The following is a 15,800-nucleotide window of genomic DNA, read 5'->3' as shown; positions in this document are numbered from 1 at the left end:
ACACAACGACTTCAACAAAATGACCTTGAAGGATGCACTCCGAGCATTTGATTATTTTCAAAACTCCAAATTAACCCATGTTTGTTCCAATGAGGGATATTTAAATATATACATTGTATTTATTTGTTAAAGTATTTTATTTCAGATAATCTTCTTTGTTTTGCAGTTGCAAATGCTATCATAATACACATACGTATATAACTTTTGACTTCTCTAACTCTACAGTTCAAGTCATAGGGACTAGGGTGCTAGAGAAATCGATTAACAAGCAAATGATTGCATGTTATTAGACACTAGATTTGGGATGTTTTCAATAACTTTCTTTCCCCGATCTTTGTATTTCAATGGAGAGAGTTTGTATGTCATAACCCTGTGCTGCATCATCTTTTATCAGCATAGGGAAGCATGCACTCATGTATTCAGTAGTGAACAGTTCAACCTCCCTATTCGTACATTCATGTTTGTACATCTGGTCTGGCATATCTGCTAGCAAAAATAACTTAAAATTTTTCATTGTATCAAACCTGCGTATTTACTCTAGAAATCAGAACTTTAAAACTGCTGAGCAAAAAAGTTTAAACTTGAGGGTGTCCTTAAAAATTCTGCTGCCACAATTTCCTTTTAGTATGGGATGTTAATTCCTTTTTTTTCCCCTAATTCAGGCATACAAAATACAATATGTGCCAGTCGTTTTGAAACGTGTACCTTGTTTCACAATTTTACCTTAATGTAATATTTGAAACCTGCTTGGACTTTTTTATTTATTATTGTACTAAAATGTAATGTTTGTGTTCAACCACACCTGTGATTCTGAACCCGTACACTTCACAATTACTTTCTGTTTCTATTCAAACAGCTGAATGCAAATCAAATACTGACATTGCGAGTTCAGCGAGTACAAACTTTAAACACACAAAAATGATAACTGCTTTTCCATTAAACATGGAAAGTTGTGATCTTATCACAAGGCAGAATGAATATGGGTTTGTCAGTAAATGTTCAGTTGTTTTTAGTTTAGTTCAATGAAGACTACTGTAAGTGATACCAGTGATATTGGCTCACTTTTCTATACGACTAGTCAACTATTCAGTGCTGCCCGTGTTTGGGACTTTTTAATAGCCACTAAAATGACTGAAGCACTATAATTTGAATGTAATCCTAGGGCATACTCCTACAAATATAATAATAACATATGTGTAATACAAAATGTAAAAATACAAGGTACAATCAATTCCTCACACCAAGTTTACGTTTAGTTATTAAAAGTAAACCTAAGCTGATGAGTGCAAACAAAATAATTGAGCTCTGATTTACTGATTTAGTTTGTTTCAAATTGTTGGCATTCCTTTTTGCTTCACACAAGTTTAATAAAATAGCAGGATTTTTGTTTCTCCTTTTCCAGTCTTGTAATGACTGCTGCTCTTCAGTAACATGTGAATGTATGAGTTGACTGTTCCAGCTGTAGGCTGCTGCTTATCAGTGAACATGCCAGGTTGGCTCAACTCAAACAGCATGGTTGTCCTATTAGGTTAAGAACTAAGAACTCAAAACACATGTTGCTTACATTTAGAAGGGCGCTGGGACCTTTCACACTTTTCAGTTACAAGTGACATCTGAATATGGCCAATGTAATCATTCAGTCTAATAACCCACACTTCAGTACCCACAAAATGGGATTTATTTATTTAAATTAAGAAAAAAAAATCACATGTTGATTAAAACCACCCAATTATATAAAATTAATGTTCTCCTGCTTACATGGATTTTACTGTTACATAATACTAATCATGGTTGATAAACCAACCTGTTTAATATTACTACAATAAAATAATGGCAATGGTCACGCAGTAAAACATAGAGACAGCACGGTGATGTATGATACCAGTGCTACTTAATTATTAACTTGCATTCTAAACTTATTTATAATGAATAAGATTTTTTTGGGCAGGATTTTCAAAAACCAGTGTCAAAAATCAGAATTCAAGTAGGCTACAGTTGCATGGATACTTTCTTGGTAGTAACATTACACTGTGTGCAAATAGCAGTATATCATTTTAGCAATACAAGAAATGGTTAAAATAAATGAATACATCTCATTCATAACCACAATTATAGAAAAGTCTAGAATATTTTCATAGTGAATTATCGAGGTAGTCTGTAAGAAATGAACCCTGGTCGTGTACACTCTTTCGTTAATTAAACCCCTCTTTTTCCAAGTGCAAATTAACTCTGACAAATTATGACAACTAAAATGGATTTGCTTTTAAATTCCTACATTAACAAAATAAATAGTCCCAAGAAGCACTGCTCGTTAAGATATTAACATTATAATTTCGGAAATTACATTAGGATGATTATTTAATAACAAAATAGGCACAATGACCGCTTGAAAATTCTGAAATCAATGCTACATACTGATCTCTTGATTAACACTGGAGTTATCATTTACGGCTTTTTGTAAATCCTGCCCTTTGTGTCTTTAATGCATTCATTCATGTACTGTGTACTGTGCAACTAGGAGGTCTTTCTTTTAACTTATGAGTCCCAACTGACTGTGAAATGGGAAGCAGACTTTCCATACTGGGAAATTGGTAAAGCATTTAAGATGATCACTCTTGTGTAAATGCTTTGGAACAAAGAAAGATTTCCATTTTTGATATACTGTGCACTGGTTTATGTAATACAGAAAAGTATTTTTCTTGAATATTTTTGTAGTTCTGTTGTACTTTGGTCTGCCTTAGGTATGAAACCGAATACTCCCAAAGGTTGCAGCTTCAGGATGAAGTGAGTGTACTAAAACACAAGCTGGAACTACAGCAAGCGTTTCATTCCCAGGTCAGCAGATTCATTTGTGTGTGTGTGTGTGTGTGTGTGTGTGTGTGTGTGTGTAACATAAGTATAACATAAATGTTCTTTTGACTTTTTGTTCTTTTGAGCAATTTCACTTATTTCTAGTAATTTAATGCATTCAACCCGTAAAGTTATTAACCACACATTTTCCAAAATACTTTCTGCTTGGCATAACTCCACCAGTTTGTAGGAGAGCTGGCACCAGAACTCCCAAGGTGCTCCCATGGCACCAGAACTGGGAGTGTGAATTTTCACACTGATACCAGCAGAAGCTATGGTTACCACTTACGATAGTTAATTGCGCCTGCCTAATACATGGTCAAATACGAATTTAAGAATAAGTCACCAGAATAAAGCTTACGTTTTAGACTGTTAGTCGCTGTATCATTTTCAAATGAAACCCTGCATCTACAAATTGAAAAGGTACCACATTTTTTTTCTTTGTTTACCAGCAATTACAAACCAGTTTGGTGCTGTACATGATGACACACTTTGTGAAACATGCCTGTAATTCTGTATGTACAGCACAGATGTGTTAATGAAGATTTGTTTGGTTTATTTTTATATTTTCAGCCTTGCAAAGTATTGAACAATTATGTAATAACTTATTGTTAACTTGTACCAGGAGCTCCCCCAGAAATCTTTCTCATGGTAAGCAAAACTGAACCACACCAACATCCCATCTCATGCCGACAACGACTCTGCATCACCGTGCTGTAAAGTGTTTCAGCCAATCAGAATGCTGCATTGTTGTTCTTTCATGAGTTTCACAGCACCTACGCTGTAACATTAGAAAACTGCAATCAAATTGCATCACCGTTTCCCTTTCTAAAAATGAATAAACACAGCTCACCGCCATTGAGACAGGACAGCAACCTACACTGACAGCCAAATAGTACAAGACAATAATAAAAGCTACAAATAAAGCTATTTGAATTACAGACTTAAACTAGGGGGAAAACTCGCTCACAATTTTTTTATGCTGGTTCCATTTCTAATCATTTTACTCTCACAATCACTACAACTAATCATTACTAATCCCCTAAGCATGGGGTATAAACATACACTTGTTTAATTTTATTTTTCACAAAAACAGACAGTTAAAAAATAAAACATCAATAACAATAATAATAATATAAGGAACAAACTCTTGTGGCAAGATAAATGACGAGACCGAAGGTCGAGTTTCCATGTCACCAGAAGCCCGAGATACAACTGAACATTCATATTTGTGTAGTGTTTAATACCTGTCTTTGCTTCCCAGTGTACTGTAATGTTGTCGAGTTACTGTACTGGTATTTGATGATTTTTCCTGTTTTCTCCATTTTCTTCCAGGTACGCTTTTAGTAAATTTATATCACTCAACTTTTTTCTTGTGGCAGCATTTTCCTGATTTTGAATAAACACGTCTCTGTTTTCATCAGCAATATTTTGAAATCTGGTCGTCATTTTTATAAACTGACAGTCTGTGTTCCGTGGTAAAGTCAGTTAAGATGCCCACGCGACCTGTACATAATAAACCTTATAATCTTACAGCTGCAATGTACTTACCATGCTCAATCCTGGAGGAGAAGCAGAAATCAGATCACGCAGTAGTACTGTACTAACATTCGATGCCGCCAACTTATTTGCCAGAAACAGGCGGTTCGGTGCTTTTACTGATTTTTTCCCCTCTGACATTCGGAGGAAAGATTTTTGCTCTTTTTGAAGCTTCAACCAAATGTATCTGCTTCCATTTTGCTCATTACTACCACTACATAAACATCACAATCCTGTAAGTTTAAAATGTCTGTTTTGCATCAACCGATCGCACAAGATTACATGTGAGTATGGCTGCGGGCACCAATGACTTCTACAAAATGCTGATCGATGAATGAGATCTTTCTGCACTTTGTTGTACATTTTCTGTACTGGATAGGGTTCATGTGTCTATTCTATAAATCACACAAGCTTTTCATTATCTTAAAGTATCTGATTTGTATTGTATACCATATTTGAGGAAAACAACATGTACAGCTATGGCCAAAATTTTTCATCCTCTAGAATTTTAGGATTGAGACATAGTAAAAAAAACTATATGAAAATAATGTAGGTCTTTTATTTAACATCATGTAATCAAATGAATTACAAAATTATATTGCAAAAGTCTACCTGAAGCCATAATAGTATTACAGTATTTTATGTTAGATTTTGAAATTTGTGTCAGTTTTGAAAAACTACGATTCCATTACATGAGAGTAGATGTTGAACTTCATGCTCTCGCCAAGATAAGCCCCAACTAAGACGTAGTTTTGCAGTAAACTAATGTGATCCATCTGCATCTTATCCATTTGCGTTGTTTTCCATCTGATGATGTAGATATCCTTCTGTCTGGTGTTGATTGCTGAAGTGTAATGCTGGCTCCAGGGATCAGCTCATTTTGCCTCCCCAGCGCATCAGCACACACAACGGCTGCGATGTTGGCTCTGGGGATCAACCCAGTACGGTCTCCCCAACACATCAGCATGACAACCGTCTGGATTGAGCTAAGTAGGGTACATCTCTGGGGTCTTCAAGTGGTTACCTTCCATCCTCAGTGTTTCGTTGACTAGCCCACGACACCTCAAGAGGGCTCAACAGTGATGCTGGCATCCCAGCATCACCCCCCTGCATCCCCCACTCAGCTCAGCCCAGCTTACTTACCTGTACATCAGGGTTGCTTTCTTTCTATTGTGCTTGAGATCTCCATCCAGAATCTTTCCTTCTCAACCACAGCCAGTTGCTGCTCCTTTCTGCTGCTTCAGATAAGTTCTTCACTGTGCGACACAACTCCTGGCCACTGAACCCGACGTCTCTGAGAAACCGTGTTGTAGAGTGTGCCACAAATCCTCAACAACCCACCTCCACTGGGTAAACTCGAACTCTCCACCCTCGCTGTTCCGCTTCAGCAGCTAGTTGAGCATACTGAAGTTTCTTCCTCTCATACTCCTTATCCACAGCATCTTCCCATGGCACTGTTAACTCTACCAGATGAACAAGGCGTGCTGATCCAGACCACAAGACAATGTCTGGTCAAAGGTTAGTGGTAGCAATCTCAGGTGGAAAAACTCTGCCAGCATCTTCCAGTCTCTAGCAGCTTCCAGTTGTCCTGGGCAAGGCTTGGTTTTAACACCTTTTCTTGGTGGTTGCTCTCCTGGATGGAGGAATATTGTCTTTTGTGTGTAATGTCAAAATGTGCCTTAATGTTGCAGGTGATGAACACAAAGGACATGAGGGATCCTCACTCACCCAGAGGTTTAAGTTCTGTGGTGATGGGAGAACATCATATGCTGATCTGATGAGCAAACTGATCCTGCTCTGTTCCTTTGTCCACAGGTCTTGCCAGCCGATCTTGCATTGTTCCACACTCACCCATTTCATCCATTCTCCCTGCTTGGCCTGGGAAACGGCCTTTACACACCTGATCCTTTCCTCCTGCTTTTGCACCTCATTGACTACCAGCTTCCTCCGTAGAGATGGAGTTGCCTTGTGCCATGTAGGAGGAGCTGAACTGAGACCAAAACCTCCTTTTCCATGCTGAACTTTCCCCATAATATCTCTGATTCGAAGGGCAGCCTTAGCATCTTCCACAGCTTTCTTTGCCATCCATTTTCTGCCAGGTGCTGCCTCCCTTACGCATTTGTCACGTGAATCTACTAATGTCATTTCCAGTCGGACTTTGGCGCACTTAAACTCCTCGGTTAGAGCAGAGATTGGTAGCTGCAGTATTCCTTTACCGTAAAGTCCCACTCTGCTGAGGCAGCGTGGAACTCCCAACCATTTCCTGACATATGAACTGATTAAAGCTTCCAGCTTCTCAACTGTTGTGAAGGAAACCTTGTACACAGTCACTGGCCACAGCAGTCTTGGCAGTAGACCAAACTGAAAGCACCATAGTTTCAGTTTGCCTGGTAAAGCGCTGCTGTCTATGCTCTTCAACCCTTCCACTGCTTGTTGTCTAACTTCTCCCACATGAACTGTGTCCTTTAGATCCCCGTCGTACCATCTCCCTAGACTTTTCACTGGCTTCTCGGACACTGTTGGTATTGCCTCACCATTAATGTAGAACCTTTTATCTACTACTTTGCCTTTAATTATAGAGATGCTCCTTGATTTAGTGGGCTTGAATTGCATTTGCGCCCATTCAATGTTATTGGTTAATTTGCCCAATAACCGATTAGTGCAGGCTACTGTTGTAGACATTGTTGTCATGTCATCCATGTATGCTCGAATTGGTGGTAGTCGCATTCTAGAAGTCAAGCGCTCTCTTCCATCTACCCATTTTGATGCCATAATAATTACTTACATTGCCATGGTAAAAGCCAGTGGAGAAATGGTACATCCTGCCATTATTCCAACTTCTAGGCATTGCCATGTAGTGCTGAATTCTGAAGTTGAAAAACTAAATTGCAAATCTCCGAAGTAGCCATTCACTAAATTTGTTATTGTCATCGGTACACTGAAAAAATCAAATGCTGCCCAAAGAAGTTCATGTGGCACTGAATCATATACATTAGCCAAATCCAGGAATGTCACATGGAGCTCCTTCCTCTCCTTTTTTGCTGATTGAATTTATTGCCAGATTATGCTGATGTGTTCTAAGCATCCTGGGAAAGCTGGAATGCTTGCTTTTTGTACTCAAGTGTCAATGAAGCAGTTCTTTAATAGGTAGGTTGACAATCTCTGGGCAATAATGCTGAAGAAAATCTTGCCTTCTATATTTAATAGGGAAATAGGATGAAACTGACCGATGCTTGTAGAATCTTTTTCTTTTGGTATAAAGACTCCACCTGCTCGGCTCCATGCTCTTGGTACAACCTGTTTTTCCCATGCCACTTTCATCAATTTCCACAGGATTCGTAGAACTTCAGAAGCACTCTTGTACACTCTGTATGGAACTCCATTAGGCCCTGGAGATGATGATGCCCTTGCTTTTTTTACAGCTTGCTCTACTTTCCACTTAGCTGCACAGTCCTCCATTTGGTATTCGGGTGGATTGATAGGTGGGATGTCTGAAGGAATTGACATAGGCTCCTGCCTTTTTGAATCTGTATGTGTTTCCTCCAAATATCTTTCCAGCTCAAACTTAGATGATTTTAGTGTGCCATTTTTCTCACTGGTGAATATCTTCTTTACAAATTTGAATGGATCTTTATAAAAATTAGTACTTGCGCGCTCTTTCTTTTTGTAGCGTTTCCATAGGCACTCAGCTCTGCGCAATGTTGCAAGCTTATCTTTTATGACCCTTTGTAAGAGATTGAGTCCCTCCTTCTGACTTTGTTCTGCTTTTCTCCATTGCTTCCTCAACTGCCTCCTTACTCTAGCTAAGCGTTCAATCTCCTGCTGCCGTCTAGACTTTCAAGGAATAGTTTGTACTTTTTCTTTTGTTTTTTCAATTCCAAACCTCTCGCTTCCATATGCGTAGATGATGTTATCCAGCTTCTTTTCAACTGTTCCATTTAACCATTCCACCGTGTTTACTGTGGCCCACATAGTTTTCTCACAATCTCTTGGCCATTTAACACCAGACTTGTGCCCGTTGAGGTTTTTTTCTCTCTCATGCTGATTCGTCTGACCAGCTTCACAAGGATCATTAGGTTCATCACTAGTTGTAAATCCTTCTCACGTCTATGACAGGGGTGCTGATATCCTGTGAACTGTGGTTTGCTTCCTGTCGCTGGATTTCATTCGACTGACTATGTAAGAAGTACTAATCAATGCAAGGCCCTTGTCCCTTCTCCCTCAAGCATTTCATTCTCCCTTGATGAATCTTCAAAACCCTGACCGTTGTCGCCTTGCTCCAGCTTCAGACACAAACCTGGAGTTCCATGTCTTTGCTAACTGCAGATCTTGAACTAGTCTAGACTGTAATTCAATATGGTAACGTAACATTATTTAGCAGGTGTCATTCAATTTATGAAGCAAAATTAGTAAATTCTTTAGGGTTAATTAACTAATTTTGTTTGTCAAAGGAATATGTATGGTTTTTAAAAAAATTATAATTGGCAAGCCAAATACGGTTACAGTGTATACTGCACTAATTGTCTGATTGATTAATACCCTATTACAGGGACTACCAAAACAACTGCTTGTTTATTGATTTTTAACTTGATGGAGATAATTTTGTAGATAATTTATTTTGTACTTTTTTTTTACCAGAATGTTGCTATGATGTGGTTCCATATGAAAGCAGTTCCATTTAAAAATCGACAGAATGTTTACAACACATTGAGACACCCTTGTTGTGTAAATGTGCATAGACAGCCAAAGCATTAACTTGTATTGTAGAAATAAACCCCAAGTCACCAGCATGTGGTAAATGAAATTGAAAAGCACTTAAAAATGGTCCACGGAATATGAATATGTATTATTTCTTATTATCACAGAATGTGGGTGGAACACATCAGGGTTTAAAAAAGTTACAATTTGTTTTGTTGGCCTATATATTTTAAATTATATAACCTGAGTTTGATTTTATTTTTTATTATTTGTTTATTTATTTATTTTTATATGCCTGGTAACATCAAGAAAAAAGGGCTTTTTTAAATCAAGTAAAGTAAAACAGGAAGTACAATGTTAAAATGTTCTTGTGAGTTATTGGTGTCTTTTATCTCAGTAGTGGTTTTGGGAGGCCATTCCACTCCAGGTTTATTAGGTGAAATTAAATAAGGAACTACTTTAGTGCTTGGGTGGAGGTTTAATTGTTTCAATTAAACGCTTTTAAAGAATGGTTGGTACAAAGAGCTGCAATGGAATCAAAACTTGCCTACCCCTAATTTACAAGAATGCATCACTGGGCCTCATAAGATTCAATGCCATTTAGATCACAGCTGGTCAACTCCAGTCCTGGGGTGCATTTCCATTAAGGTATAATAGGTGTCATGAAATGATTAAGTGCTATAGGACCTGGCCAGGGGGTTTGCTGGTGGAATTTAATAAATGATAGCAGTCTGTCCAACCCATAGTTTACACTGTCCGGCATCTTCAGAGCAAAAATAAAATTATTTTTGTTGCTCGCTATAACCTCAATAAACATGATTGTGCCTTGGCACATCTATATGTAGTATATATAATATAATGCACTTTGAGAACTAACCTGTGAAAATAGTATATCTTAACAGTCCACACATACACTAATGTTTAATGTTTGTATGTGCTTTATCAGGACAGTTTGTATAACATATTACATGCTTCCCAAATGTAGAATAAGAGGGCTAGATAATGCACTCTGAAGGTAGATTTTGTAGAATAAATCCAGTACAATTCCAAATCTCTGTAAAAAAAAACAAAAAAACAAACAGATCATTTTAATATGACCAAGTAAAAAACTGTAGCCTGAATTATTATTGTGTAGATTTGTGTTTCATTGCTGTGACAGGACCCATTTGTAAACAAGGTGAACTGTACACCCCAGATTCTCAGCAGATATTTTTTTTTATTTTTATCAAATGCTTTCCTTCAATCCTGTTTTAAGATAGCTGTGATTTTTTTTTTTTTGTCTGCTATTTATAATTTGTAAACCCCCATTTTGTTCAGCCTTCAAGAAAAGGATGATCGTATTTGTCTTCTTTGCAGTGTTAATGTGTAGAATGTCAGGGAACAGAAATCTGTATAATTTGAAAATGACCAAATGAATTACTTTACAGAGTTACATGGTGGGCCAATGTATTGCGCGTCCCCTGAGCTGGTTCCTCTGAGGACTCATAACAATGCTAGATGGTGTTGTCTCTATGGTAACAGAAAACAAAAATGGAATACTAGGCCTGTCCTCACCATTGGTTTCCTGGGAAACAAATTCACATATCTTCAGAAAATGAAATTTTGCCGACTATATGAGTCTCCAAATTCATTTTAAACTTCAATTACACAGCATAACTTAATTGTGCATCCAAAATGTGTTCAAGATTTCAGTCATAATCATGTCATTAAAAAAAAGTTGAAGTTTTGTTATGGTATGTTCAGCTTGTGTTAGGAGTATTTTACTGTTACTGAGCAGTGCAATTAACTATAAAAAGCTATATGATGCACACCATTGACTTCGCAAGGCTAGATTTAAACAATTCCACCAGTGGCAATAAATTCATCCAGAGCTTAATCTGCTCATTCTGATTAAAAATACACTTGTGTTGCGGTGCTGCCTCTGATTTATAACCTTGACTCCCAACTTCATAAACCCTATTAGTGCACAACTATTGCAATTCAAACCTTTTACCATGCAAGTGGCTCCCAAGGACAGTGCTGTAATGAGGATGCATGGAATGCACAAAGAGGAAAGCATAGTTTGGGCCTTCCAGTAATTGCTCTCATCATTTATTTATAATGTAATATACGTTTTAGTCATACATATAAATAAATGATCTTCATTTCCCAATCTATTTTTTTAAACATTTTAACGTTCTAATGTTTTGTCCATCATTGCTACTACTGTACTGTAATGTGCTTCAGTGTCTACTTCAGTTAGTCATATATTTAGGACTGTATATATTCTTTACGAGTATCTAAAATACTGTAGTAAATCACTCACCTTTTAGAAGACCATATTTGGATTTAGTAGGCTGAAATTGAAACCATGAATCCTGTTAATTCGGCAACAAGTTTCTAAGAATTTTTTACATAATGAAAAAACTTTTAATTTACTATTAGTTGTGCTGAGCTAAATTATACAACGATGACTATACACAATATGGAAAACAATGACATGTTACTATAAAGACCTATGGGGACTCATGTTAAATACGAATCAGAAAGACAGGACTAGATCAATACAGGTCTCTCTTATTCACAATAAGCAAGTTAGACATGAGCTCCCTACTTTATGTCCTTATTGAGTTGACACTAAACAAATTCAGTCCTCAAAAATGTGAGGAATAGGGTATTCTGGTCCCTGATAAAAAAAAATGTATATATACATTTACGGATCCCCTGATCTGTGCCTTTCAACAACTTTGTCCCGGAGTACTTTTGAAAGCTCCTTGGTGCTCATGGTTGAGTCTTTGCTTTGAAATGCACTACCCAGCAGAGGGAACCTACAGGAACCTCTGAATTTATCCTTAAATCATGTGACTCACTACAATTTAACAGAGGTGGAGGCCACTTAACTTGGTGTGTGATTTTGAAGGCGATTGGTTACACCAGAGCTAATTTAGGATTGCTATTACAAGGGGGGTGGACACTTATCCAACCAAGCTATTTCAGTTTTTATTTCTAATTAATTTTCTACAAATTTCTAGAATATTTTTTTCACTTGGAAGTTGTTGGGTAGGATGTGTAGATAAATGAAAAAAAAAACTATTCTAATGCATTATAATTATCATTAAAATAAAGAAAAGCTCAAGAAAGCCCACCTTGAATCCCGTTTGAAGTATGTAAAAAAACACTCGGGAGATTCTGTAGCCATGTGGCAAAAAATTTTGTGGTCTGACAAAACTAAAATGGAGCTTTTTGGCCTAAATGCAAAGCGTTATGTTTGGCGCAAACCCAACACAGCAGCACATCACCCAAAGAACACCATCCCTACTGTGAAGCATGGTGGTGGCAGCATCATGTTATGGGGGTGTTTCTCATCGGCAGGGACTGGGTCACTTGTCAGGATAGAAAGGAAACTGAATGGAGTAAAGCAGAGAAAAGTCCTTGAGGAAAATCTGCTGCCCTCTGCAAGAAAGCTGAAACTGGGACAGAAGTTCACCTTTCAGCTTGACAACGACCCAAAGCACACAGCTACACTGGAGTGGCTAAGGAACAAAAAGGTAAATATCCTTGAGTGGCCCAGTCAGAGCCCCGACCTAAATACAATCGGAAATCTGTGGCGTTACTTGAAGATTGCTGTCCATCAACGCTCCCCAAGGAACTTGACAGAGCTTGAACGGTTTTGTAAAGAAGAATGGTCAAATATTGTCCCAAATCTAGGTGTGCAAAGTTGGTAGAAACCTATCCCAACAGACTCACAGCTGTAATTGCTGCCAAAGTTGCTTACACCAAGTATTAACTCAGGGGGGTGGAGACTTATCCAATTATGATCTTTCAGTTTTGTATTTTTAATGTATATGTTTTTTCTCAATAAAAACTTTTTTCCCCTTAACAGTGTGGAATATGGTGTGTAGATAAGATAATATATATATATATATATAGTTTACCACATCAACGCATATCATTGATGTGGTAAACTATAGCTGTGATTTTTTGGTATTTTCTTTATAAACCCCATTTTGTCCACCCTTAACGAAAGGTAAGTCGCCATGGATAAAGGCGCCTGCCAAATACATAAATAATAATAAGAAGGACGCACATTTCACATACCTCTTCATAGTAGTGCATACTAATAAATACTCTCCTGATCACCAAACTCCTCAATAATGCTATCCAAGTCATAATTTTATTACTGTAACATCTCAAAAGGCTTGGCAGATGCCCGTGGTATTCTTTGAGCACTGAATGTGGAATCAGCTGTCTTGTTTGTTTATGTCTGTGTTAGGTCTGTGGTGAAGGGACTATGTGTATTGCTCAGATCCTTTGCCTTTTTTTTTTTCCGGCTTCTCTTGGCTTCTATCAGTCTCACTCTGCCATTGAAAGATTTTCTCTGCTTTTTCCGGAGAAAAAACGACTCGACACCTGTACATGACGTCTTTTTGATGATGTCGGACAGGTCCGACATAGGACTGGAAAGGGTTAAGGCTTTTTATAGACATGCTCTTTCCATAGGAAACACTTCACTACCATACTTATCATGGTGCAATTGGATTTTCATTTCTAATATATTTTCAATTTGAAACGTCTCTGAAAGTTACACAGTAGAGAAATTATTTAACTGCACTTTCACTATTATCCAAGACCACTATGACAGCATTCAAACTGCAGCTATTGTACTTAATTACTTCACATTTCAGTCCAGTTGTTTTCTTATGAGGCTACAGTGCCAGCAGTAAAATAAACTGTACAGCGGTGCATATGTGAAGACAGCCATATTTAATGTGATGGCCTAAACTTACAAAGGACAGAACCGACAAACTCCTTTCAACTGCCACAGATGAAAACAATTAAAGTTTTCTTGTAAAATAAATCACAAATGATTTCCAGATCCTGAAATGGATTTCCTGGAGATTTTATTTATTTGTTCTAACAATACGTCTTATGTTTTTTGAGGTTGCTTTTTATTAAGTGCAGTTAGCCAGCCTTTGGATTTTTCAGAGACTGGTTGAAGTGTGCACATGCACAGGCCATTATTGAGACAGCTGCTGCTTTAGTTCAGTTATCGATGTGTAAATACAACTAATAATAACAACTGGTTGTTGTTTTGAATGCAAATTCATGAATATAAATATATAATATTAATGGATAATAATACATTAAAAAATAAATAAATAAATAAATAAACTCAACTAACACAAGGTGAGGAAACCTCTGGGGACCTAAATCTGAAACACATCTGATGGTCAAACAAACATCAAATGTTTATGGTAATTAAGTCACCTAACATTTATTATGTAATAGAATAATAATAAGGGTCCTCCTTAACAGATGCTAACATTTTACAACTAAATCCTTATATTTGTTATTTGTATGTATACCTTATCACTCACAGCAGAACACACACTGTGTAACACAATTTTTGTTCCTGGGTAGTAAGTGTTATTTCCTAATTACTTATGCCTCAAAAGTATAGAAAATGGCTATTATTTCTGACAAACTTTGCTTTTGTGACCAGGACAGTGATATTTCAAAATATCACTATTTCCAATGGGAAAACGGGCAAATGTGTGTCTTTTCGTTCACATAAAGTCAGAAAAAAAACAACATATGAATCCAAATTAACATGTATTTATACTAAAGTAATACAAAAATGACTACAAAAGATTTAGAAGTGAGTAGTTTTTTGAGATTTACGATTATACTGTATTTACAGTATAATCGTAAATCACAGTGTTATGTAGCCACACACACACACACATTCTGTACAGTGTATGCAAAAACCAGTAAATCACTTACACCTTTGCATTGTGTTGCAGCTGCTGGATTCAAAAATGCGCCTGAGTAATGACCAGAGACACACTGGACAAGTTGATGAAGAGAACCAGCATCTGTTTGATCAGGTGAATGAGCTGACAGCCAAGATCACTGCACTGGAAAGCAAGGTGAGTTCAGTGAAGCCTACCTACTGAGAGAGAGAGAGAGAGAGAGAGAGAGAGAGAGAGAGAGAGAGAGAGAGAGAGAGCGAGAGCATCTGCTGCCTTCAAACAAGCTTGAGAAATGGTAGGAGATTGGCAGCAGGTCAAAAAACTAAACTGCTTAATTTATACTTTCTGGCCAGCTTTCATAGTCATTGCCTTTGAATTATCCTACAACACACACCTTCCCATATATAGAACCGACTTGGCAACAGCATTTATATTTGCAAAGGGCACCCGAGTGTAGCACAGTAGGATGCTTAGCTAAGATTACTTTTCCACAGGTAAATTTATTAAAAGAAAACTTTGGTGAGGAAGAAAAAACTATTTAAAATATGCATTGTTTTATATTGTTAAAATTCACAAGATTTTTTTTTATGAAGAAATATGTTATCCAGAATAACCATGCTGTTAAAAAATTATACTTGATTTACTAGGGAAAATATATTCAAAATGATTCACCAAGGGTAGTCCATCAAAATAAATGGTGTTTCATTTCAATCAGAGCCGCTTGGTAGACAATTATAGTTGGATGGACTGAGCCACAGGAGGTAATTTGGCCAATGTCACACTACTAGTTAGTTGCTGGACTTGGATATGAAGCAAAACTTGTTACTAGCCCAAGTGCCATACTGTATTAAGATAATTCTAAATATTTTTTTGTATTACTTGATATTATGCTCACACTGTATGGGGCTCGTGGTTTATTGAGCTTGGAAAGATATTATCAATAATGAAGCTTTAGATTATCAAGACCTCACCCCTTTTCTA

General features: G+C 37.2%; 1 protein-coding gene across 3 annotated transcripts in view; it reads left to right on the top strand.

The window, feature by feature from the left end:
* The window catches only part of LOC121318386 (lamin-B2-like), a 54,713-nt gene that overhangs the window by 6,000 nt on the left and 32,913 nt on the right, over positions 1 to 15,800 (top strand). For all 3 annotated transcript variants that reach the window (XM_041254983.1, XM_041254982.1, XM_041254984.1), the window contains exons 5-6: positions 2,742 to 2,835; positions 14,871 to 14,996. In XM_041254983.1, coding sequence (XP_041110917.1) covers positions 2,742 to 2,835; positions 14,871 to 14,996 — 220 coding nt within the window. The remainder of the gene's footprint in view (positions 1 to 2,741; positions 2,836 to 14,870; positions 14,997 to 15,800) is intronic.

The sequence above is a fragment of the Polyodon spathula genome, chromosome 7 (assembly GCF_017654505.1).
Source record: "Polyodon spathula isolate WHYD16114869_AA chromosome 7, ASM1765450v1, whole genome shotgun sequence".
NCBI classification, from domain to species: Eukaryota; Metazoa; Chordata; class Actinopteri; order Acipenseriformes; family Polyodontidae; genus Polyodon; species Polyodon spathula.
The sequence above is the reverse complement of the archived record's forward strand: the minus strand, read 5'-3'. Positions and strand labels throughout refer to the sequence as shown.